Source organism: Diorhabda carinulata, chromosome 9 (genome assembly GCF_026250575.1).
Source record: "Diorhabda carinulata isolate Delta chromosome 9, icDioCari1.1, whole genome shotgun sequence".
NCBI lineage: Eukaryota > Metazoa > Arthropoda > Insecta > Coleoptera > Chrysomelidae > Diorhabda > Diorhabda carinulata.
In genome coordinates this window covers 15909278-15931041 of record NC_079468.1, presented here as the reverse complement: position 1 = coordinate 15931041, position 21764 = coordinate 15909278, and the positions used below count along the sequence as shown (strand labels likewise).

Genomic DNA, 21764 nt, shown 5'->3' with positions numbered 1-21764 from the left:
TATGAATAGCTTATGGCCATAAACAGAATTCTCTTCACAATGAATTTCATATATGGAAAACATTTACTCCAGGGATTCATAATGAATGATTCACTGTTAACTTATTCAAAATTTCTCGAAGGATTTCAACTTAATGTACGATGTTTCAATTCCTCAATGCTGATAAAAAAATATACAAAATTTATAATTTTTGTGTCCACGATCGATAAATTTGAATTAAGAAGTATTCAATAAAACAAAACTGCACCGTTCACAGATTGTCCCTTATTCTAATTTATTAAATTTTCTCATATACATTGATAATTGAGTACTATTTATCCTCACCTGTCTATATATGCACGCATTCAGTACAGCCAGAGAGACAAATGGTACCAAGTACATACAAATTAAATATAGCCAGTGGATATAAATATGTATATATGTTTCATTTCCTCTCAATTCTGATTCTCGCAAACAATATACCGTTATGTTGTCTCGTTCACTTATTTCTTTTTGCACTGTAGTTTCCCAAAGCTTCGGTAAATTATACATTGCTGAGAATATGATGATCCCTACTACATAGATTCTTGCTCTACCGTATGTACAAAGTGATCTGGCTCTTAATGGATGGCAAACGGCAACAAATCTGCAAAGGAAATACTCATTGTATAGATATTCAGTCAGAGCAATTGATTTAACATTTGAACTGAATAATAATTGAAATTATCATTTGGTCAAGAGTCAATAAACTGAGCTGTTGAAGTAACTTATTAACAAAAAAATTACATAACTATGTATGATTGAAAGCATCCCTCGCTTGTCTACTACAGCCGTTTTCTATTTTGAGGCTTACCCGAAAAATCTCATTCACGCTCATTTTCCAAATTTTCATTATCGAATTTGTGGTGGAAAAGTTTGTTGATGTCGTAGAATCCTGATTATACGGATTCTTGTCGTTTTCAATGTTTAGGTCAGCTCAAATTCTTTCTGATTTCAAGAATATTTGAGGCAATGAAATAATATATAAGAGGATAAATATATGAGAATAGAATCAACCAATTCTCCGCGAGGAGCGGCTGCTCAACACGTGGGAGCGAAAGATCTTACGCCGAATATATGGACCAGTGTGTGAGCAGAGCGTGTAGCACAGTTGTACCAACACCAAGTTCTACCGGCTCTACGTAGACCCCAGCCTGGTGACAGAAGTCAAGACGGCCAGACTCAGATGGTTAGGCCACTTGGAGCGTATTCCTGTGTGGATACGCCGAGCGTTGGACCGTGATAACTGGAGGAATGTTGGTCAAGGCCGTAGTGGTAATAGTAGTAGAATTACGGGAAACGTATGGCTGCTGGTAAAAAGTCGAGGGTACACAATGGATCAATAGGTCGAAGTGTTGAATTCACGACTTTACTCACTAACTCATTTAATCTTAAAATATGAATATATTAGAAATGAAAGCAAATGATACCGTTATAGATATGACCGGAAAAATTGCTTGAATAGTTATATATCTCATTATAATTGATGAGAATCAGAAATATTGCAGCATAATAATTCAGCTATAAATGGCAAAAAGCTGATAATTGAGGGAAATTTTTTTGACAGAGAGTTTGAGTAAAAAGAGAGTCATAAAAAGCGCGACAGCTTTAGCTTGTTAATATATTTTAGAATAATTGTATTGATGTACACACTTAAAAAAGGAAATTAATTGGAAATCAACATTTGAAAATAAGGTAGGGGGGCAAAAGATAACAAGAATATCTGAAACAACAATTTTAATAAATGGATTAAAATGGAATGCATCGAAAATAAATTTTTATCTGTTGGGCCCTCTTAAAGGAAATTTAACTGTTTTGAAAAGGAGGATTGAATTACCCATATTTTCATATTTCATGAAGTTTTGTAGGTCAAGAAACTTAGTTTCTGGACAAAAAGAAAAAATATTACAGAATACGACCAGCATTTAAAAATTAATTTTAGTTTAATATCTTATTACTTATTCTATTTAAAAGAGCGATTTTAATCGATGAATTAAATTTGCATTCAGAAATAGAATTTTTAATTAAACACCACAAAGCGTCTATCGATCCATTTGAAGTGAATTATTTGATAATATGGCAATCATTGAAATTTGATTTGAAATTTAATTTGTTCTAAAGACAAATTGTATAGATCAAACTTATATTAAATGAGTTTTGGAGAAAAAATATTTGTACGCATTAAATTGATTTCTTGATATATTCACCTTTCCAATGAGACTGTGACTGTTAGATATACAGAAGCTGTCTGAACCACTGTAGCTAATGGAAATACCACGGGAGCTATATGAGGTAGCACAACATAGAAATAGGTGAAGAGCATTCCACTGTACGGGTATATACCTGAAACATAAACAAAACGATTAATAAAAAAACTTTCGAATATTCTATAATCTTTTGAATTTATTGATATAATGTTAAATTATTTCCGATGATAGGTAATAAGAATTTCCAGAGCAAGCACATTGTATTTCCATAAAATATTTAGAAGTTTTTTATCGTTCACATAACATATTTGCGAATGAATTTTCAATGCACTACTTTTATTATATACCTCACAGTCCATAAGATAAATGAATTTGTAGAAGAAACATACATAAAATAACAATTTAATTGAGTGACGTGGTAAAGATAACCAAGTACATAATAAAATTGTAATAAGACTACAAGATGATGGTTTAAAAAATATTTGTAAAATCGATACTTTTTAGTAGGGACCCGGCTCATTTTTGTCCAAATCTGTTCTATGAACTCGTAAGTTGCTAGGAAAAGGTAAATGATAGCTCGAAGATCACTGATAGGCAGATATCCCATCTCGAACTGTCGACCATATTTAAGACTTGCCAACAACCTAGTCTAGTGATTTCACCATATGGGTGTTCCAAGACTTAATGCAAAACATTCTGGAGTGAATGGATGACGTGAGAATAATGTTGTGACATATAAAAAAATTCTCATACGACTCCTCGTTTATAGGCCTTCAAAGTTGCGGAATCAGTACTTATAGATTAAGATTCCAGGGCGATCAGACAAGAGGGTTTTGTAATGGATGAAGCCTTAGGTTCTTAGTAGTGTCTCATGTACTTAAAATACCTGTGTGTTTATGGAGTTTGCCGAGTGACACCTGGGCAGGTACAAGGTGGGAAAGGTAACTAAAAATCTGGTCCATGAAAAGTGTCTGAGATTTTATGATACTAGTTCAGAATAATATTCTACAAAATATATATGAATATCAGCCATTAAAATTTACGTCAAATAACTGTAATTTTTTGTTACCTTTCCCACCTGGTACCTGCCCAGGTGTCACTCGGCAAAATCCATAAACACACAGGTATTCTAAGTACATGAGACACTACTAAGAACCTAAGATTTCATCCATTACAAAAATCCTCTTGTCTGACCGCCCTGGGATCTTGGACTATTATATTTAGCCATATTTTCCAAAATATATATTCGAACATTATAAATTTTCCACATATTGTGTTTGATGGAATAAATAATAAGAATAAAGTGTTTTACTTCTTTTTCTTATGTTTACAAATGAATTTGCGGAAAGTATCCAATGAGTTCTGCTGATGGCGGTTTATTTTAAATCGAGGTAAGAATAAAACTATCCCAAACCTTGGTGGTAAGTTATAACTTAGCAGTATGCGATTTTCGCTGAAAATTTTTCTCTTAATTAATCATTGTGGCGTAGTAGTATCTCCTGTTGTATATCCACTTACATTTTTCAAATTAAATTGTCGACTTTCCACTCAATTCGATTCTATTGGAAGTAAGAGAACCTATTTTACAAATCATCATTGCCTATCAAAGACAACAATGGTTCATTACATGTAAAATATTTGTCTTGATATTTTCTTCTCACTCTCGCTGGTGAGTTGGTTGTTCCAATATATTTTTTCAAAATTGCTCTTTATCTGTATTGCTTATAAAAATGCTTTTTCATACTTCCTTTATTGAGTTGTTCTTTTATGATTTCTTTTAAGTAATTGTGTGATACAAACTTTCTAAATGCTTGTTATTTCCTTGGTCATTTTTATTTTCAAGTTATTTCGGCAAAAAAGAAAAGCATAGAATAGATGTCAGTCTGGTTATAAAAATATTCATAAAATCGATACTTTTCGGTAGGTCCAGGCTCATTTCTATCCAAATCTGTTGTATCAACTAGTTAGTTGCTAAGAAACGGCAAATGATAGCTCGAAGATCACTGTTAGGCGGATATTTTCCCTTCATCTGTAGACCATACTTATTAAGACCTGTCAACAAGTATTTTTACTATACAACTGTCCCAAGACTTGAATTTTTAATAGATGATCACGTATGTCCATGTAGTGAGTGTGACGGAATAAATAAATCTACACTTCTCTCTGAAGATCAGGAGCGACCCATGCACAATGGTTTACAATCCGTATTTTTCACAATTTCAACTTGTACAATCTAAAGAAAGCAGAAATCAATTTTTTAATGTTTCTAACAAAAAGGTACTCTTTGTTTAGCTCGATAAAATTTAAGGTTTAGGAGATATGCAGATTTTTAGATCGTTGTACATATTAAGGAAATCGTTCACCATAAAGAGACATTCAAAATAAAATTATCATAAATTATAATTTTCTATTGAAAATACTTGCAGAAGGTGTTCAAACACAATCAAACATTTCTAACTAAACTGCATACTGTCGAAAACCGTATTACTAACATAAGGAAAAAATTTTATTGTAGAAAAATGTTGTTAGTTAGCCTACAGCTTATCAAATAAAAACAAAAAAAAACTATAAAAAATGTTCAGAGTGGGCACCTTGCACTTCTACAAACGGAATCTTCGGAGGATATGTCGTTGAACTTCGAAAATCATTCCAAGGTTCTGGAATGTTATTAAGATTATTTTTTACAATATTTAGGAAGTGAGGAGAGGCTCCATCGTGCATGAACCACATTTCTATGAGAATGTTTAGAGGAATATCTCATAACGTGGGTGAGAAATTTTAAATATCGCTGACCATTCCTACTAAGTTAACACCCACTATTTCTGCCCACACATTAACACAAAATCGATGTTGATCCTTTGCTTTAATTGTACTGTGAGGATTTTCATCTGCTCAGTCTCGTGTGAAACCAGCCTCTTCAGCTAACAGTACTTTTTCAACAAATGTTTATCTAGAAACCAACGAGCGTAGACCAGTCTGGCTGGATAATCCTCTATTTCATGGCATGCACTTTCTGAATGTGAAAGGGGTAAAGGAGTTGCTCCTGGAGAATCCTAGGAATGGTTTTCGTTGATATTAGTTCTCCAAGAATGTTTAAGTATCTCCTGTAACATTTTCAATAAATAATTACAATTTATGATCATTCTACGTATCTCCCAAAACCATAAATTCTATCGAGTTGACCAAACAATATTTTTTGTTGAAAAATTGATTGAAACATCAATCTTTAAATTGTACAGGTTGTCCCAGTAAAAGTTACGAATCGTTAACCGTTGGGCATGAGGCGCTACTGTCCTTTAGATAGTAGTGTTAAATTATTTAAATTATTTATTCCGTTAAACAGTCCACAAACCAGTTCTGATTTCACAAGGCATATAATTCAGAAACGACGGGTCGCATGAGAAAATTTATGTAATGTTACAGCATTATTTTCACGTTATCTACTCACTCCTGAATTTTTTGCATCAAGTCTCGAAACGACTTTGTTGTTTGTGATTATGTTCTCTTCTGTTGTTTTTCTAATAAACATATAATTGCTAAACATTTTTATTGTTCTCACCGTTTTATAATTGGAAAGATCGTGATGATAAAAGCTGAAAAATATATTTTGAATAAATTTTCATAAGTAGTTTTTAGTTTTTTCACCTCTTTTTTTATAGTAAATTTTGTTTCATTTAAAGAATGCTGCAGTCCAATTCAAAAATTAGTTGTTCGCTGTACATTCTTCAGGCCTAATACAATTTCCTTAGGAAGAGTCTCCAACCGGGGACTTTGAGGTTACAAAGTACCGGGCACCCTACAAATTGTTCATGCACGGGAAATATAAAAAAAAAACAAATCTATTGTTTGAGAAGTCTTTTGTCGACATCTAGAAAGGTTTAAAAATAATGAGTCAGCGCTGAAATACCAGGATGCAATAAAATTTTATATTGTACAATTTTTGTATTTATCTATCAGTTATTTACTACCTACTTTTTACATCCAGTGACCCAGTGTGCTTTTGGTATTATGTCTAGTATGTAACATTATTGCAATATACGAACAAAAAAAAATTATTATTTAAGCAAGGGGGTGTGTAGATACAGTTTATGCATGAGAAATGGTAATCACGTGAAAAGATTTCGAGAAGAGTGAAATGTTTTCTTCTCTCTGTGAGATACTGCTGGCCGTCAAGATAATTAGTTACTACAAGGAATGGAAAAATACATCTACAGAATTTGCTGCTGACTTAACAGTAAAAATTAAAAAAAATTGAAAAAAGTTGTTGGGAGAATCAGGTATAAATGGGCCTGAAATCATCATTATAAGTTAATAACATCTCGTTTGTTGAAACGTATCAAATTTTGAGGTGAGTCAATCAATATAATGTCGTAGTAATATTCAATAAAATGGTTTTGAAACAAAGACCCTCTACAGAGAGTTTCAAAAAAGGTGATCCCCTCTCTGGGATAGTAGAAAACTGAAAAATATTTGGGGTTTGCTCAGTAAAAAATTTTTCTCATCCGTTCTCCGTATTCAAGATAAAGGGCGTTGAAGAAAAAAAATTATATACATTTTTCACGATTTTGCCACAACTATTGGCAACATTGTAATGAAATTTCATTCGAATATGTTTTGAAAGCTGATACATCCAATGAATGTGTTTTTATACCTGACTCTCATATAGGGCGCTAGTTACACGGTTCATATGAAGTAGTTTTGAACATAACTTTTTCAATATTAGATTTATTAAGCAAAAAATTAACCTAAACATCATTTTTCCGAAATATTTTGATTTGAAAATTGTGAAGTTATAACCGATGCTAGTATGAACTATTGATAAATGTATTAATTATACAAAGAATCACAAGACGAAAATTTATAATCAAAGGCTAATAACTGAATATGAAATGAAATATAATTCAATTAGAGTTTGTGTTCAAAATGTCCTCCGTTTTCACGAATATACAATATCCTATACAAATACACAATATATTTCTAAAGAATCCATTAATCTTCTGAACATGTGCGAAACAGCTATGAGGTCATTAAAGTGACGTTGAACTTTGTTATCCAATTCTTGAGGTGAGTTTACCTATGTATTTAATATACGACCAAACTGTATAATCCAAGGGATTGAAATCCCATGTTCGAGTAGGCCAACGAATCGGAGCTTCGGCACCTCTATCGATTCGAAAAATGGTTACTCAACCAATAACGACACCTACAATCAAAGTGCGGTGAGGCTCCATCGTACATAAAAATAGAGATTTTCGCTCGATTAGCGTTAAATCTTATAATATCTCGAATAAGTGATTGGTTAAAAAATCCAGATATATATCACCATTTATATTTCCAGGTGGAATTTGATAACCTATCAATTTGTTACCTAAAGTTGCTGACCAAATATTAAATTTAAATGAGTGTTGGTAATGTGCGGATTCTCATAACTCCAGTAGTGTGCATTATGGGAGTTGTTGCGTAAAAGTGACCTCGTTTTTCGACAACGTCGTTCAATGGCTCTAAATGCATTTTTACTTGATAAGTTTCTTCGAGGAAACTTGTTTGCATAACGCATAACAGCTGCATTGGAATTTCCTTAACACTAAAATGTAAGTGTATTTAAAATTTTTAGTACATTTTGATTAACAATATCTAATTAAACAAATAACAAGGTCTCAGAAATGTAATTATTATTGCCTCAACGTCTTATCTATCAATAAATGACAGTTTTTCATTGCAAACTCAGAGAAAATGGTATTGCCGTATAAAATCAAAGTCAAATAATTATGGGTACCCAGCTATTGGAGGCCTTAGTATGAAACAAAAAACAGTTTGAGTCCCAGAACCGCAATAAATGATCATCAAATTGTTGTTTGTTTGATATTAAGGCTTCTAATAGCTCAATACTCATAATTATTTAACTTTGAAAACCATGATTCTATATTGATTAGACTGGATTTTTGTGAAACGTTGCAAGAAACGAAAGCCTTCAACCCCAATTTTTTACAATGTTTCCGTTTGGGGTCTCATTCAGGAGAAACTATTATTAGAATCATCCCGAGTAAACCAAATACGGAATTGAATCCTCCCAAGTAAAACAAAAGCCTAACGATCGACTTTGTCAATTCCACCATGTCTATTTTTTTTTCAATTATTGATCGACAAAACTGTTTTACCATAATTTATAGTCTCATAAAAATCGATGTCATTCTCCAATATATATTTTTAATGAATTGAATGAAACATAACAATTCAATATACAAACAATATAGTTATCGTTTTCTTGTCTTGAACAACTTGTACCTGAGTAACCTCTACCTCTTTATAGAAAAATTTTTAGGAATTTTATCTAGGAACTTTACTTAATGCGTTTATTCATCATTGAGGTTTTCTTAAAAAAAATTTGTTAGCAATGATACAAATGATGGTGGGATTGAACAAAATATAGAGAATACATTATATGGGGACTCCCCAGCTCATCTGTCATATTTTTCCAACCGTAAATGTTGCAATTTAATTTATTAATTAGAGCTGATTTCTTTTACTATCAAAGCTCAGTCTATTTCTAATTGTACACTATTCACTTGTAATAGTTTGGTTGATTGGTATGCGTTCATAATAACTTATTCCTCCCAACACATAACAATTACCTTTTTGAGTTACAAATCTTCGTATTAATATTTTTCATCTTTGGCTACAATTTTTTCGTGAACGGCATTCAAATTGACGAAAGAATAGCGAGCTGCAGATGTCTTTGATTACGGTTTCTTTCGGTTAATTCATGAATAATCCACACTCCAAACGTATTAACTTTACCAAAAGACCGCAATTGATTGCAAATATTTCTTTACGAACAAATTAAAACAATTGTTACCTTTTTTGAGGATTCCAACCAATTTAAACTAACACAAAAAATGAGATTAATTATTACGGGTTTGAGAGATATTTCTAAGTGAAACCTACATGTATGGAAATTAATAATTAAAATTGATATATTCAATACGTTAATGATTAAAATGGAAAGTATTATTTACCTGGTAAACCAAATAGCAGCATACTAGTTATAATCAATACTGTGTCAACCCTGGCAAGTCCGATGAGCAAATAATTTATACTGGATCTCATTTGGGGTCTTGACAGAATAATCATGGAAATTATGTTTCCAAGAACACCAAGAACACCTATTAAGTTCATGAACAATCCATTAACTACGAATTGGAAGAATACATCTGAATCTTCTGCCATCAAACACGATTGGAAGTTAGAGTCATTCGGATTGGCCACTTTTATTGGCCAAAACGACGATGATACGTTGAGAGAGACTGTAGACTCTCCTATTGAAGCGCTTACCATCTTTTAGAACCAGGTGCTGTTCATTTTTGGTAGTGTGAGATCTTCAAATCCATAACGTTTTTTGTCGTGTTGTCATCTGAAATCGATGATAATAAAAACTTTTCCTCCATTGTGATATCTGTAATAAAAAAACTAACGCTAAAATTTGAAAAATTATTATCAAATATACAATTATAGTTTACAATTAATTGGAAATTGCAATTAGGAGACTCCAAATTTAGATTCTAAATTATTTTTGCTTGATGGTACTGGCGTCTCAGGAAACTTTGTGAACAACATATTGTTTGTACAGGGGAAAATGAATCATGAAATGTTTGCAAAATGAAAAATTCATAGATCGAAAAATATGGTCGTAAAGGAGATCTATTTTCCTATTCGGAGGTTTCCAAGGTCGCTGAACACGAATATTATAAAAAAGAAGTCTGCGAAGTATCTGATGCCCAGGGTGGACGATGTCTACAACGTTTCCTGGAGCAGATTATTTGTATCCTGGTTCTTTTCGACATCACTGACATGAGTATCACGACAGTGATGACGAGGTGAGGTATATGGAGTATATGGAGTATATATAGACGTGTTCACCTGGCACCACGTTGAAATTCATTATAAAATTGATCAAGAATGCATAATCATGGGTGTTGTTCAAGGTCGTTGAACACGAATAACTTTTTAGATAGTAGGAGGCTCTCATTATTGAGAGTTGCATGTTTAACTTTGAGTAAATAGTTTATTTTTAATTTATATTATAGAAATTCATTTTATTCTCATAAAAAATTGTGAGAAATAATTCATGTTCATTATTCACTTTATTCTGTTTCTTCGTTTTCTTTAACTCCAATTTCATTTTTTTTATTTCTTCCATTTATGATGCTCGGTGATCCAGGCAATGTATAATTTCTATGAAGACTTGATATTGTTCTTTTAGTCTCCAAGTCCAATTAGTGAGATTTATTCCACATTAATCCACGTAGAAGGACACTTGTAAATAAACTCTTGTCAAACTTATTAAAATGATATAGGTTACTCGCAGATTATTGCTGTCGTTATATTGGTGTTTAGCAACTTCAAAAATCTTCAAGTGATCAATTTCATAACCAATTTCTACGGAATTTAAGTAGATGACGTAGATATCGGTCACTCTGGGCCGTCCGTCTATGTAAGGACCAGGTACCTCATAGACTTTTTTCATGTCTGTTGGCAATATTTTCCGTATAATAAATTCTTCATTTCCGGATCATTTGAGATGCACTTTTCAAAATGAATCTAGTAGATCTACTCATATTATAGTTTCCCAGAAGAATCTGTCTCAGGCTTTGTAGGTTGTCCCAATAATTGGTTTTGTTACCATCTACCTTTTCCAGTGCTTTTTCCATTGTTCTGTAACTGATACTCCAGAAGGGTTCAGGTTTCATGAAGGGCTTGTCTGTCCCGGCTTTAGCGTGCTTACCAGCTATTTCATTTCCCTTCGCTTCGGTGTGTCTCGGAATCCATTGTAGGGTAATTTTATTTTTCTTGCCTAGTTCGTTTAATTTTACTAGGTAATACCAAATGAGTTTGAATTTTATGATATTGGAGCTTAGAGCTCTTGACAATAGCCGGGGTGATTTTAGAATTCTCGTACAACATTTTGTGTGATCTCTGAGCACAAAGAGAAAAAAAAGAAGGGGAAGGAGCTTACAACCAAGATTGGAATAATATCGAGAATATATTGCCACCGACAGAGAAGGAAATTCTAGAAATAATATAGGAGCTGAAAAATAGAGCCAGAGTTAATCAAATATAATGAAATCTATCATTTTTTAAGTAGTATATGGGAACAAGAGACAATGCCAGAAGCGAGGAAAATGGTAATAATGGTACCAATACAAAAGATAGGAAAATGAGATGAACCCAGAAACTACAGACCCAGCACTACTAGAAATTGCTTACAAGTTTGAGAAGAAGTTTGAGAGTATATAGGAAAACTTGTTCGGAGACTACCAATATTGTTTTAAATCTAGAAGATCAGTCACAGACCATATTTTCAGTCAGAGGAAAACGCAAAGAATGGGATATGAATACGATCTGTCAATTTACTCAGTTTTCAGAGATTGTACAGCATTATAAACGATCTTAGTATTTTAAAAAAGTCTCACCCAAATGACAGAGAATGGTAAATTTTAGAACAACAAAAATTATTGACATAGAACAAGAAGGATCAAGAAAAAAAGAAGACCAAGAAAAAGATGGTACGCAGAGGTGATGGAATTCAAGACTGGAAAATGAAAGCTAAAACAGGTGAGACTGGAAGGGAATCACTCACATGCTCTGGGCCTGAAACACCTGCTTGATGCTATATATATATATATATATATATATATATATATATATATATATATATATATATATATATATATATATATATAACGTACCCTATGGTACGGCTCAAAAAATTATTGCCAGACTTGGCTTTCTGTGACAATTGCTATCAAACAACAAGGTGGAAGTATATGTTGGCAGTCTCCTACATTATTTCAAGGATAAAATCGATGAATTACATCACTAGAGCTACTGAATTGTAACTTAAACAAAGTGTATTGAATGTTAAAAACATATAATTATGTTTTTTATAATATCCTACATGTATTTTATTGAGTACATAAATTATCGCGTCGAGTAGCATTGCCTCGCTCGTTACTAACCAGGGAAAACAGTTAACGTAAGCCTTTCAGAACCATATATGAATGATCAATTACTGGTGGTTCTTAGTAATATTCAATATGAGACAAATTGTAATGAAAGGAAAAATGAAAGTAATATATTTTGAATAGTTTGAAATATGTCTCAATAACTTAATATTAGAACACATTTTTGTTGTTTCTAGAAAAAACCAGACTCAAAAATATTAAAAATATGTTAAAAATAATCTGTTGCAATAAATGAATTACTGCAATGGTTGTCGCAATTTAGTCTACTCTCTAGTTCATCATTAAACCTGCATTCTGTGTAGTATTTTTTTACGAAAATGTGGTTATTGCTATCAAATTGAAAACTGAAAAATAAACTTCATAGGGAAAAATGTTCAATTTCTGCAAAATTAATAGTTCATTGTACAATTTTTTTTCAAATTATGCATTGGCGACTTCTAATTGCAACGGCGCCCCAAAGTATAATACCATGGATCAGCGAACTGTAACTCTCCCTATAGGGTGTGCAAACGTTTTGTGTTATTTTGTAATTATAACTTCCAATTATGGTTCCAATTGTAAAATTCCGATATTTCCAGTTTCAACTACCCAGGGATATTTTTCAGAGCTCACTCTAAATTTTCTAAATGGTAATAATCCAGTATAGATGAACAAAAAACTTCCTAGTTTCTAGTTAAGCAAGATAAAATTAGTATGTAAGTATATATCAACACTAAATTAGAAAGGTAATTCAAAAAAAAATATGAATTGTGAAAAGGTGAGACTCGATAATTTTCTGTAGAATATTTTCTCTCAAATTTATGAACATTTAAAATATTACACATAATATGTAGATTTTCTAGCACGATCTTTAAGATATTTCTTCAATTTGGTTTTGAACATTAGTTGATAAAACAAGGTTATGATTAATAGGGAACGGGAGAATTTCGTCTAAATATGATAATAAATATTTTGTCCACATTATCATTAAAATCATTTATCATATTTGTACCACCACATTAGAGCAAGTGAGGCTCTCACAAGAGATACCTACTGAGAATATCTCTTTGTTAATTGAAAAAAATTGTCCCTCTTATCACAATTTTAAAATAGTTCAAATTCAAGCTTTTTACAACTGTTGTGAGGTGTTTATCTGGATATTTATAACTTTATTTCAATTTTTGCGATTGAGAATATAACCTTATTTTTCACATGATGATAAATATTTCCTTCATATCGAACTTGACACAATTTACTTTCCTTAGTATACCTTATAAAGTCTAATCCAATATCTTCTCAATATTAATCCTATGGAAAAATCACCATCTGATGGGTTCACTATAACTAATTTCTTTCACATGATTTAGGAAGAGGTGATCAGTTTAATCTCACTAAATATCTCTTTGAACCTTTTTTTTATCGGTGCCTAACTGAATATATTTCGCTGTTTATTCGTCTCAGTTATAATTTGATATATGTGAAAAAATTCATCCCATTTGTTTTCGATAGGGCTACGCGCTGGCCAATCAATAGCGTCAATTTCGACATCCTGTATATACTGTCGTACGGAACCTGCGGTGTAGACGGGCAACAGGATGAGGTTTTCGCAGATGTAACTGGTGTAGAGAACGACGTGATCCCCTAAAATTTCTTCTAATTCTCTCGCTCCAACGCTAGTTTCAATAAAAACCAACTCGGTTTTTGTTTCCATTGAATGCCCTATAAAACCATCCAAGAAACTCGGTTCGGTCGAAATATTTTCTCATTAGCTATGTCACGTATTTCTATTCGACGATCGCTAGGAACAAGGACACCGATTTTATTAACAATTTCTAGACTATTAGAGCGATTTAAGGAAAATAATGATTTCGTAAATTTTCCTCAGTTTCATCATTTGACAAAACCCTCCTCGAATATTGTACCATGTAAACTATCGTTCCAATGATTGCACCCGCTAGGTTTCAATTGATTATCCGTTGAGCAGAACACAACAAATCATTACAGTAAAAGAAATATCTCTTCATCAGTTTGTCCTGTGAATCTTGTTTCATGACAAGACCAGGGTCCGTACTGCAAAATCAACTCAAAAACTGTTTCAATGATCCAGGTATGGAGTCTGGACTTCTCTTCATATAACACCAATTTGGCACTTAAAAGGATCTCCTATATTCAAGGTTGACAAAAAACTTATCCAGTTAATATCGTTTCCTTTAAACAGTGACATGAAAGTATCCGTCGAGACCTAGCTCAATGGACAGGTATCTAATCTCCACCAAGATTGGTTAAGCAAATTGCTTCTGAAATCTGATGAATACTGTAATAGATTTGGTGGTGCCTGTATCGCTTGATTACAATTTTAATTTCCAGTTTATTGTTAATAAATACCTCTTCAATTGAATTGCAACCTTTTTCACTGATCCCTCTTATTTATAAGATGGAATTTCCTACTTTCGCGAGTATAGACATCTGGATAATCCATACTTTTGTTAGATATTTTTTGACGATAAAACTGATTTTATGAAAGAAAGATAGAGAAAATTCTATTGTTAAACTTGGCGAATATATTCTTGTCATTCTGTTATTACGGTATCTTTGTTCCAATTTTGACCTCTATGCTAATTATGATTAATTGAAATAACTATTTTCATTGGAATATAACAGTTTATTTATTATAAAATGTACTTATGGTACCTATAGTATCCCTAAAAGAGAAAAATGATTTTTTTTCAATTTCTTTAAGCAATTGTGAGATACTTCCAAGAGTCATTCTGTGAGTATACCTTCAACAATCGTAATGTTCAAGTTTTATGATGTTGAAAACGATTTAATCCAATTTTCCATCACAGTTTTAAACTGAATTTTGTCCGGAGTCTAGAATATTGCATCATTTCCTTCTTACATCATTTCGTCAAGACTTAAATGTGGAATGTAAAGTGTCATGTTTGTGCTATCGTTGTGTGTTTCTGTCAGAATTACCACTTTGTTGTATAAACGAATTTCTCCTAAACCAAACAAGAAAAGTAATAACGCAGCGACATATCTTCAACCTAACCGTATTATAAGAATAGCGTCGATATCATTGTTTTCTCGCAAGCTGTTATGTCACCCTATTCCAAATATCTTGTCTTGTACGTAGTCGCGGCGTACATGCCATTTTAACTTAAGACGCGATGGTTGCTTCTGTATATTGTATCAAGCAGAGACCATCACATTACCATAATTGCCTCATTCATCGGAGGCAAGAACATAATAAAATTGTGAGTGGAGTACATTTTTTCCATACGCATTGGTGATATGTTTATGATGAAGCTCTTTTTTTTTCTATTTCAACTCAGTCCGAAAACGACTATATTTTAATATTATTTCCACCATTATTTATCTAACGGGCCAACATTAACTTTGACAAGAGCATCTTTTAATCACAAATTTCAATGTAAAGTCAAGAATATTTCATACATTTTATTTTTAATGTTTATTTTCATACGTTTGGAAATTTTTTCATCGTGATTTTGAGGAGAACGTGAGATTAGTTGAGAATAATGATGGACGACAGTTTGAAATTTTATTAGTATAGTATTTTTTTTTAAATTAAATTACAGTCATGAATTTTTCAAATTAATTCTTCAGCAATTGAAAATATCTAATCCTATCTATGAGTCAATAATCGGTGGATAATATTTCCTATTAATGATTTGTTAATATTATATATTGAAAAATACTACTCTCAATATTAGACTGTTCCGAAGTGTAACCTCACTTTTTAGTGTACTTATAGCCATAAGAGAGAAAGATGTAGCAGTGTCGCATCATTATTCGTTTTTAAGAAAAAGATAAAGCAAATTCCACGGAAAACACATTTTGGAAGTTCGACTCTCTACTATACGCGAGATAGCTCAATAATTGTGGTTCAGCTTAGGTAGTATTAAGTGAATAATGCATGAACCGGTTACCGCAAAATTTCAGCCAGATGGGAGCCAAGACTTCTGAATTTAGAGCAGAAATTCATACTCTGAGAAGTTTGCACGCGTCTATTGCAACAGTATGAAGAGGAAGGAGAAAATTTATTGCACCGAATATTCACCACTGATGAGACTACTACTACTAAACTACATTTCAGAGAGTAAACATGCGTCTATGAAGTGGAGGAAAAAAGACGAAGGCGCGCCAGTTTAAGCGACGGTTACTCGTTCACCAGGGAATGTGTTTTGTACCGTGTTTTCGAACTTGAGAAGGGTTATTTCGTATAAATTTTTGATTAAACAACAAACCATGAACGCGCAATATTATAGTAACCTCCTAAAAAACAGGGTGAAACTTTTTTAGAGATCTAAACGAAGCGGTATTCCAAGCCGTAGTGCGATGAGCTGCAAAACAACGCCAGATCGAGTACAGTTCGGCTTGAGATGGAATACATTGCACGAATTGAGCTAGGAAAAACTGGAACACTCTTCTTATAGTCCCAATTTGTCGACAAGCGACTATTATATAATTGGTTGAGATACACAATTTGTAAACTGTGTTTAGAATGTAATGAGAAGATAGAATCCTCCTTATTGCTTCCAGAGAAGTGGGAAATGTGTGTAGATTATGACAGAGACTATTTGAACTAAATACTACCTCTTTTGCTAATCTTTTTATTTCATTTAACATTTTTATTTTCTCATAATGCACCTTCCATGTCCATATAAGGTAAGATCTTATTAATTGTGTTGTACAATCTCGTTGATAGAATCTCCAAATTTTCTGTTTTTACTCCTATATTCACGTCCTCGTCTAATATAGTTCCTAAATAATCATACATGGTTACTCTTTCCAGCTTTCCATTTATGCATTTTATATCATTTGTATTCTCATCTTGTTATTTATTATTAATATTAATCACTTTAGTTTTATTGGTATTTATCCTAAGTTTTTTCCATTTATTATGTAATAAACTGACCTGATTCTGCATCCTATTTCTGTTATTTGCTAACCAAACTATATCATCTGAAGACGGTATTGAATTATTTTTTACTGCTTTCTGACTTTTTAAAATAATATATAATAAATTATCTTGTTGAACTATCAAGTTTTATTTTCTATTAGTTTTGTTCTTATGCGCAACTAATATAAATACTTTAACATATCCTTTTGTTCCATTCCTCCCTTCATCAATATCGTTACTAATTCCATTCCTGTCATTATTTGTTCCGCCTTCACGATTGATTTGTGTTTAGATTAGCCCTATTCAGTTACGTAGGTATTTATATCCTAGTAAAGTGAATCAATATAAGTCTATTGCCAAACAAGGCTGTAAATATAATTTAGCTTGATGTTGCTCACAATCCTTTAGATCGAATATCTGTAGAGGCATGTAAAAAAAACAATGTGTGATTTTTCATATCAAAATCATTTTTATACATAAAACTGAGAAAAATGAGTTTAAACAAGTGTGAGCTTTTATATTTCTACCCCTTCGCTTTCTATATACATTAAGACCGAACAATTTGGGACTGGATTGTAACTTTACTTAATAACGAATTTTTTCAGTGATAAATAGAAAATAATGTATACTATGTTTACGTTCAAAATTAAAATCTTCTATCTTGTAATCATCACTATCTATTATTTGACACATTCTCAAAAATTATATACCAAGATTTTATAATTTTTCATTTTAGGTGAAGTGCGGATTTTCGAGAGTTTTTTTAGCTTATTGTTATTCTATATATTGTTTCCTTATCAAGTTATTCTCGTTCATGCAAAATTCAGAAAAGGCATGAAGACCGCTTTGAATATGATGTGAAAGTGTATATTTAGTTAATTGCCAGAGTCTTGTAACAGATATCATCTTTTTTACTGGCACAATATTCCCTTCCAACTGCTAGTTTTTTGAATTTCTTCTTATTTTTTTATTATAATCCTCCACTCCCCTAGTTCTTAGATATTTTCTCTCGTCATAACAGTTCAATAACTAGCAGATTATATTATTATGATCCTGAGTCTGTGCTGCATCTTTATAGGTGACCCGTTCTAGTTTTCCCTCTCACTGGACTTGCAAAAGTCCCGTGACGTGAACTATACCTTTCAACAAATTGACGATCTGGTCCACTTTGTCCTAATCAAATTCTTCATGTATGGTTCTTCGTTATATGAAGCCATCTTGGCTGCTTCATATTCAAGAGCAGCAGTCAGGGCATCTACTAAGGTTGTCGAATAGGTTAATCGAAGCGTGCTCTGCATATCATGGTTCCACAGGCCATTAATAAAAGTCTGGATGTCCAAACATTCCATCATGTTCTCTGGTGCTGATGGATAAGCGAATCGGATAATTCGGGGTATGTCTACCTTGTACTCTTGAAGAGATTCGTAACGCTTATGCATTCGGTTTTTCAGCTGCGATTAGTTCAGGTGTTCCAGATGTTCGTGACCATATCCCATATCCAACCTCTTTTTCAGTTTTTCAAAGTCATCAGTTTCTTCATCTACTAAGGTTGTTGAATGGGTTAATCGATGCGTGCTCTGCCTATCATGGTCGTGCAGGCCACCAATAAATGCCTAGATGCCCAAACATTCCATTATGTTGTCTTATGCTGATGGATAAGCGAATCGGACAAGCCGGGCAACGTCTACCTCGTACTATTTGGAAGATTCGTCACGCTTCTGCCTGTGGTCTAGATGTTCGTGACCATATCCCATATTCAACCTCTTCTTTAGCTGGATGTTTAAAGTCATCAGTTTCTTCAAAAGGTATCGCCTAGAGTATATCTAAGACGTCTCCTCGCAATGCAATTGTCAAGTTCATTGCTTTTTCTTTATCGGTCCAGTGATTCACTCTAGTAGCTGCCTCAAACTATTTAACGTAATTAGTCAAAGATGTCTTACCGTGAAACGTCGGGGCCTTGACTCGGTGAAAACTGCCATTTTCCTCAGTCGTGAGTAGTGATTGGGGATTGTAGGATTTAATTTGTTTGATCTTCTTTTATTCTACTACGTCATCTATATTGACAGAAATTTTGTTATCAATCTCGAAACTCGAAACGAATTTCTCAAAAATTCAAGAAAATAAGCAAATAAAACAAAGAAATAAGACCTTCCATTATAACCGGACATGACCGTTCACGGCTTATGTCGTTGACGAGTTCGAAACAATATCATTAAGTTTGATCAAAAATTTTAATTTGTGGGATCACATCATATATTGGACTAGATGTCTCTAGAGAGATATCAAATCTATGAAATACGTGAAAATCATTCAAATCATTTCCAGAAACTATTACAAAGTACTTTCTTTTGATATAAAATATCAACTCAGTAAATGGATTTTAGATTATAAGGTAAATGTTTTTTAGTTTCAAATTTATTATACCAATACAATGATTGATTTTCAGTTGATATCGGAAATAAAGCTTTTGATATGATATTTGCAACGGAAAATGGCCTAATTGACGTCCTTTTCATTTGTTTTTCCCAATAGTATAAATACAATACGAACCTAAACTGCTTCCTCTCTTTTATTAACGCTACGGGTATGAACTTCCGTTGTAGACATATTGAGACTTGAGGTCCCAATGAGTTAGTAACACCATGTAACAGTCATATTCACGTACTAATACCTCCTGTCAAGTTCAATTGTGCAATCAATATGAAAATAATGTGCAAATATAGCAACGAAAATTTAGGCAGGAGCTATAGATATTTTCAGATAGACATAAATATAAATTATAAATAATACTACAACAGTAGAAGAATAACAATTTTTTAAATGAAGTACGACAATTAATACTCAAAATTTTCTATTCACTCATTCACTTATGAGCTATAGTCTATGAGAAGTAGGCCCTCTGCCTCTATTTGAACTGTTTTCACATTTAACAATGTAGATAATTTTGAAAGCATCCATTAATGAAAGCAAAATTTCCCTTTTTTTGGTTTTGATTATGGTAAAAGCTGGCTTCTCAATGAGATTCCTCAAACCTTTGACGGTTATTCAACTTTTCTCCTTAATGGTCAAGTACATCCACATCCTAAATAAACTGCCTTCCTCATTAATTCTTCCAATATTAAGTGGAAAATGAATCAAAAGCATTATGTTACATACAATGAACTCGTACTGTATGAACTCGAATGTACTCGTACCTGTATGTAGCAGTATTTTTCCTAAATACATCAAGTTCCAACCTTTTACTAACTTATCTAGAAATGGTAACCGTCAATTAATTTTCCATTCATTTTAATTTACTGAAGACGATAAGCGAAACTTTCGTCAGACAGTATAATTATGAGTGTTGATGTTGTGGTAACATGAATAGTGTATTCAGTATGAATATATAAATATATAAGTTCCAGAAATGCCAACTTGGATCTATAAGGCAAATCGATAAAACCTATGCGACCTATTCATTGCTTAGAAAACGAATCCCTACAAAGTTACGATCTCGTAAACATTAATGTAGAGTCCCCCCATTCTGTCGAAAAGCAGTAGGTTTTCATGGAAATTCACATCATCGTCCAGAGCTCAATAAGGTCCTCTGAAGTGAACAAGTGTACTCATTCAACCGCTAAGTGAAACTTTTACCAATATGTAACCTTCGATCCGGATCAATTGCGCTCACTTCTCGAACCATCATTAAATTATACAAATGAAATTCGTCTTTAAGATTGTTCTTATACGCATACATGAGAGATATTTACAATTATCGTCGGTTTTAACCAAGAATAGCTACTTTTGCTACGTAATTTCTGACATAATCAATGCTCAAAGCAAAGCCTATACTACTCGAACTAAAAACTGAATACTTTTTTTGAAGAAAGAACAAATCACTCATTTCTTCTGACTAAGTTAATTCACAAAAATGAAATTCTGATATATTTCATTTTATTTTGCACAGGTTTCCCACTAACCACGAAAATTGATGAAGAGGTGTGATGTTTCTAGCAGTGAGGTGAATTTATATACACTCTCCCTCACTTTTTTAATTTATTCACACACTTACACTAGACCCCATAATAATTAACTTATCACTACTTATATAATTAAATATTCATTACTTTTATATTTAATTTTAATTTGCCGGTTGCTTTTTACTATTTTGATCTGTTCACTATGAATTATAAACTGAATGTCTCTGCTAAACACACAAGAATTTATACCATGAAGGAATTTCTAGAATTATAGAAAGTGAACAAACAAACAAATGAATAAATATGCCTTCCTAAAAATTGAATAAAAAAAACAATATAAACAAATCGCTACTGTGATAAAAACATGTATACAAAACAATATCAAAGATGCCGCATTCGCTAAAATCAGACTTCTATCATAACCGACCAGAGCCGGCTCCATGGTCCATGGTGTCGACGAGCTCGTAATAGAAGATTCCAACGGAGCTTTATACATCAAGATCGTTCACTGTTTTATGTGAATTTTAGACAATATCTTATATTATCATATCAAACTCTTCATTTTAAAATTATCAGAATGGTAAATACACCATACAAAACGTTGGAATTAATAAGTTGTGGTGCTATGGGAAAGCAATTTGGTATGTAAGAGAAA

General features: G+C 32.5%; 1 protein-coding gene across 6 annotated transcripts in view; it reads right to left on the bottom strand.

Annotated features, from left to right (window-relative positions):
* Positions 1-21764, bottom strand: part of LOC130898025 (FMRFamide receptor) — a 398483-nt gene that overhangs the window by 7721 nt on the left and 368998 nt on the right. For 3 of the 6 annotated variants that reach the window (XM_057807058.1, XM_057807053.1, XM_057807057.1), the window contains 3 exons: positions 9242-9692; positions 2226-2361; positions 325-625 (listed from right to left, as the gene is read on the bottom strand). In XM_057807058.1, coding sequence (XP_057663041.1) covers positions 325-625; positions 2226-2361; positions 9242-9560 — 756 coding nt within the window. In that variant the 5' untranslated portion in view covers positions 9561-9692. The remainder of the gene's footprint in view (positions 1-324; positions 626-2225; positions 2362-9241; positions 9693-21764) is intronic. The other 3 variants (XM_057807055.1, XM_057807056.1, XM_057807059.1) reach the window with 1 other exon arrangement.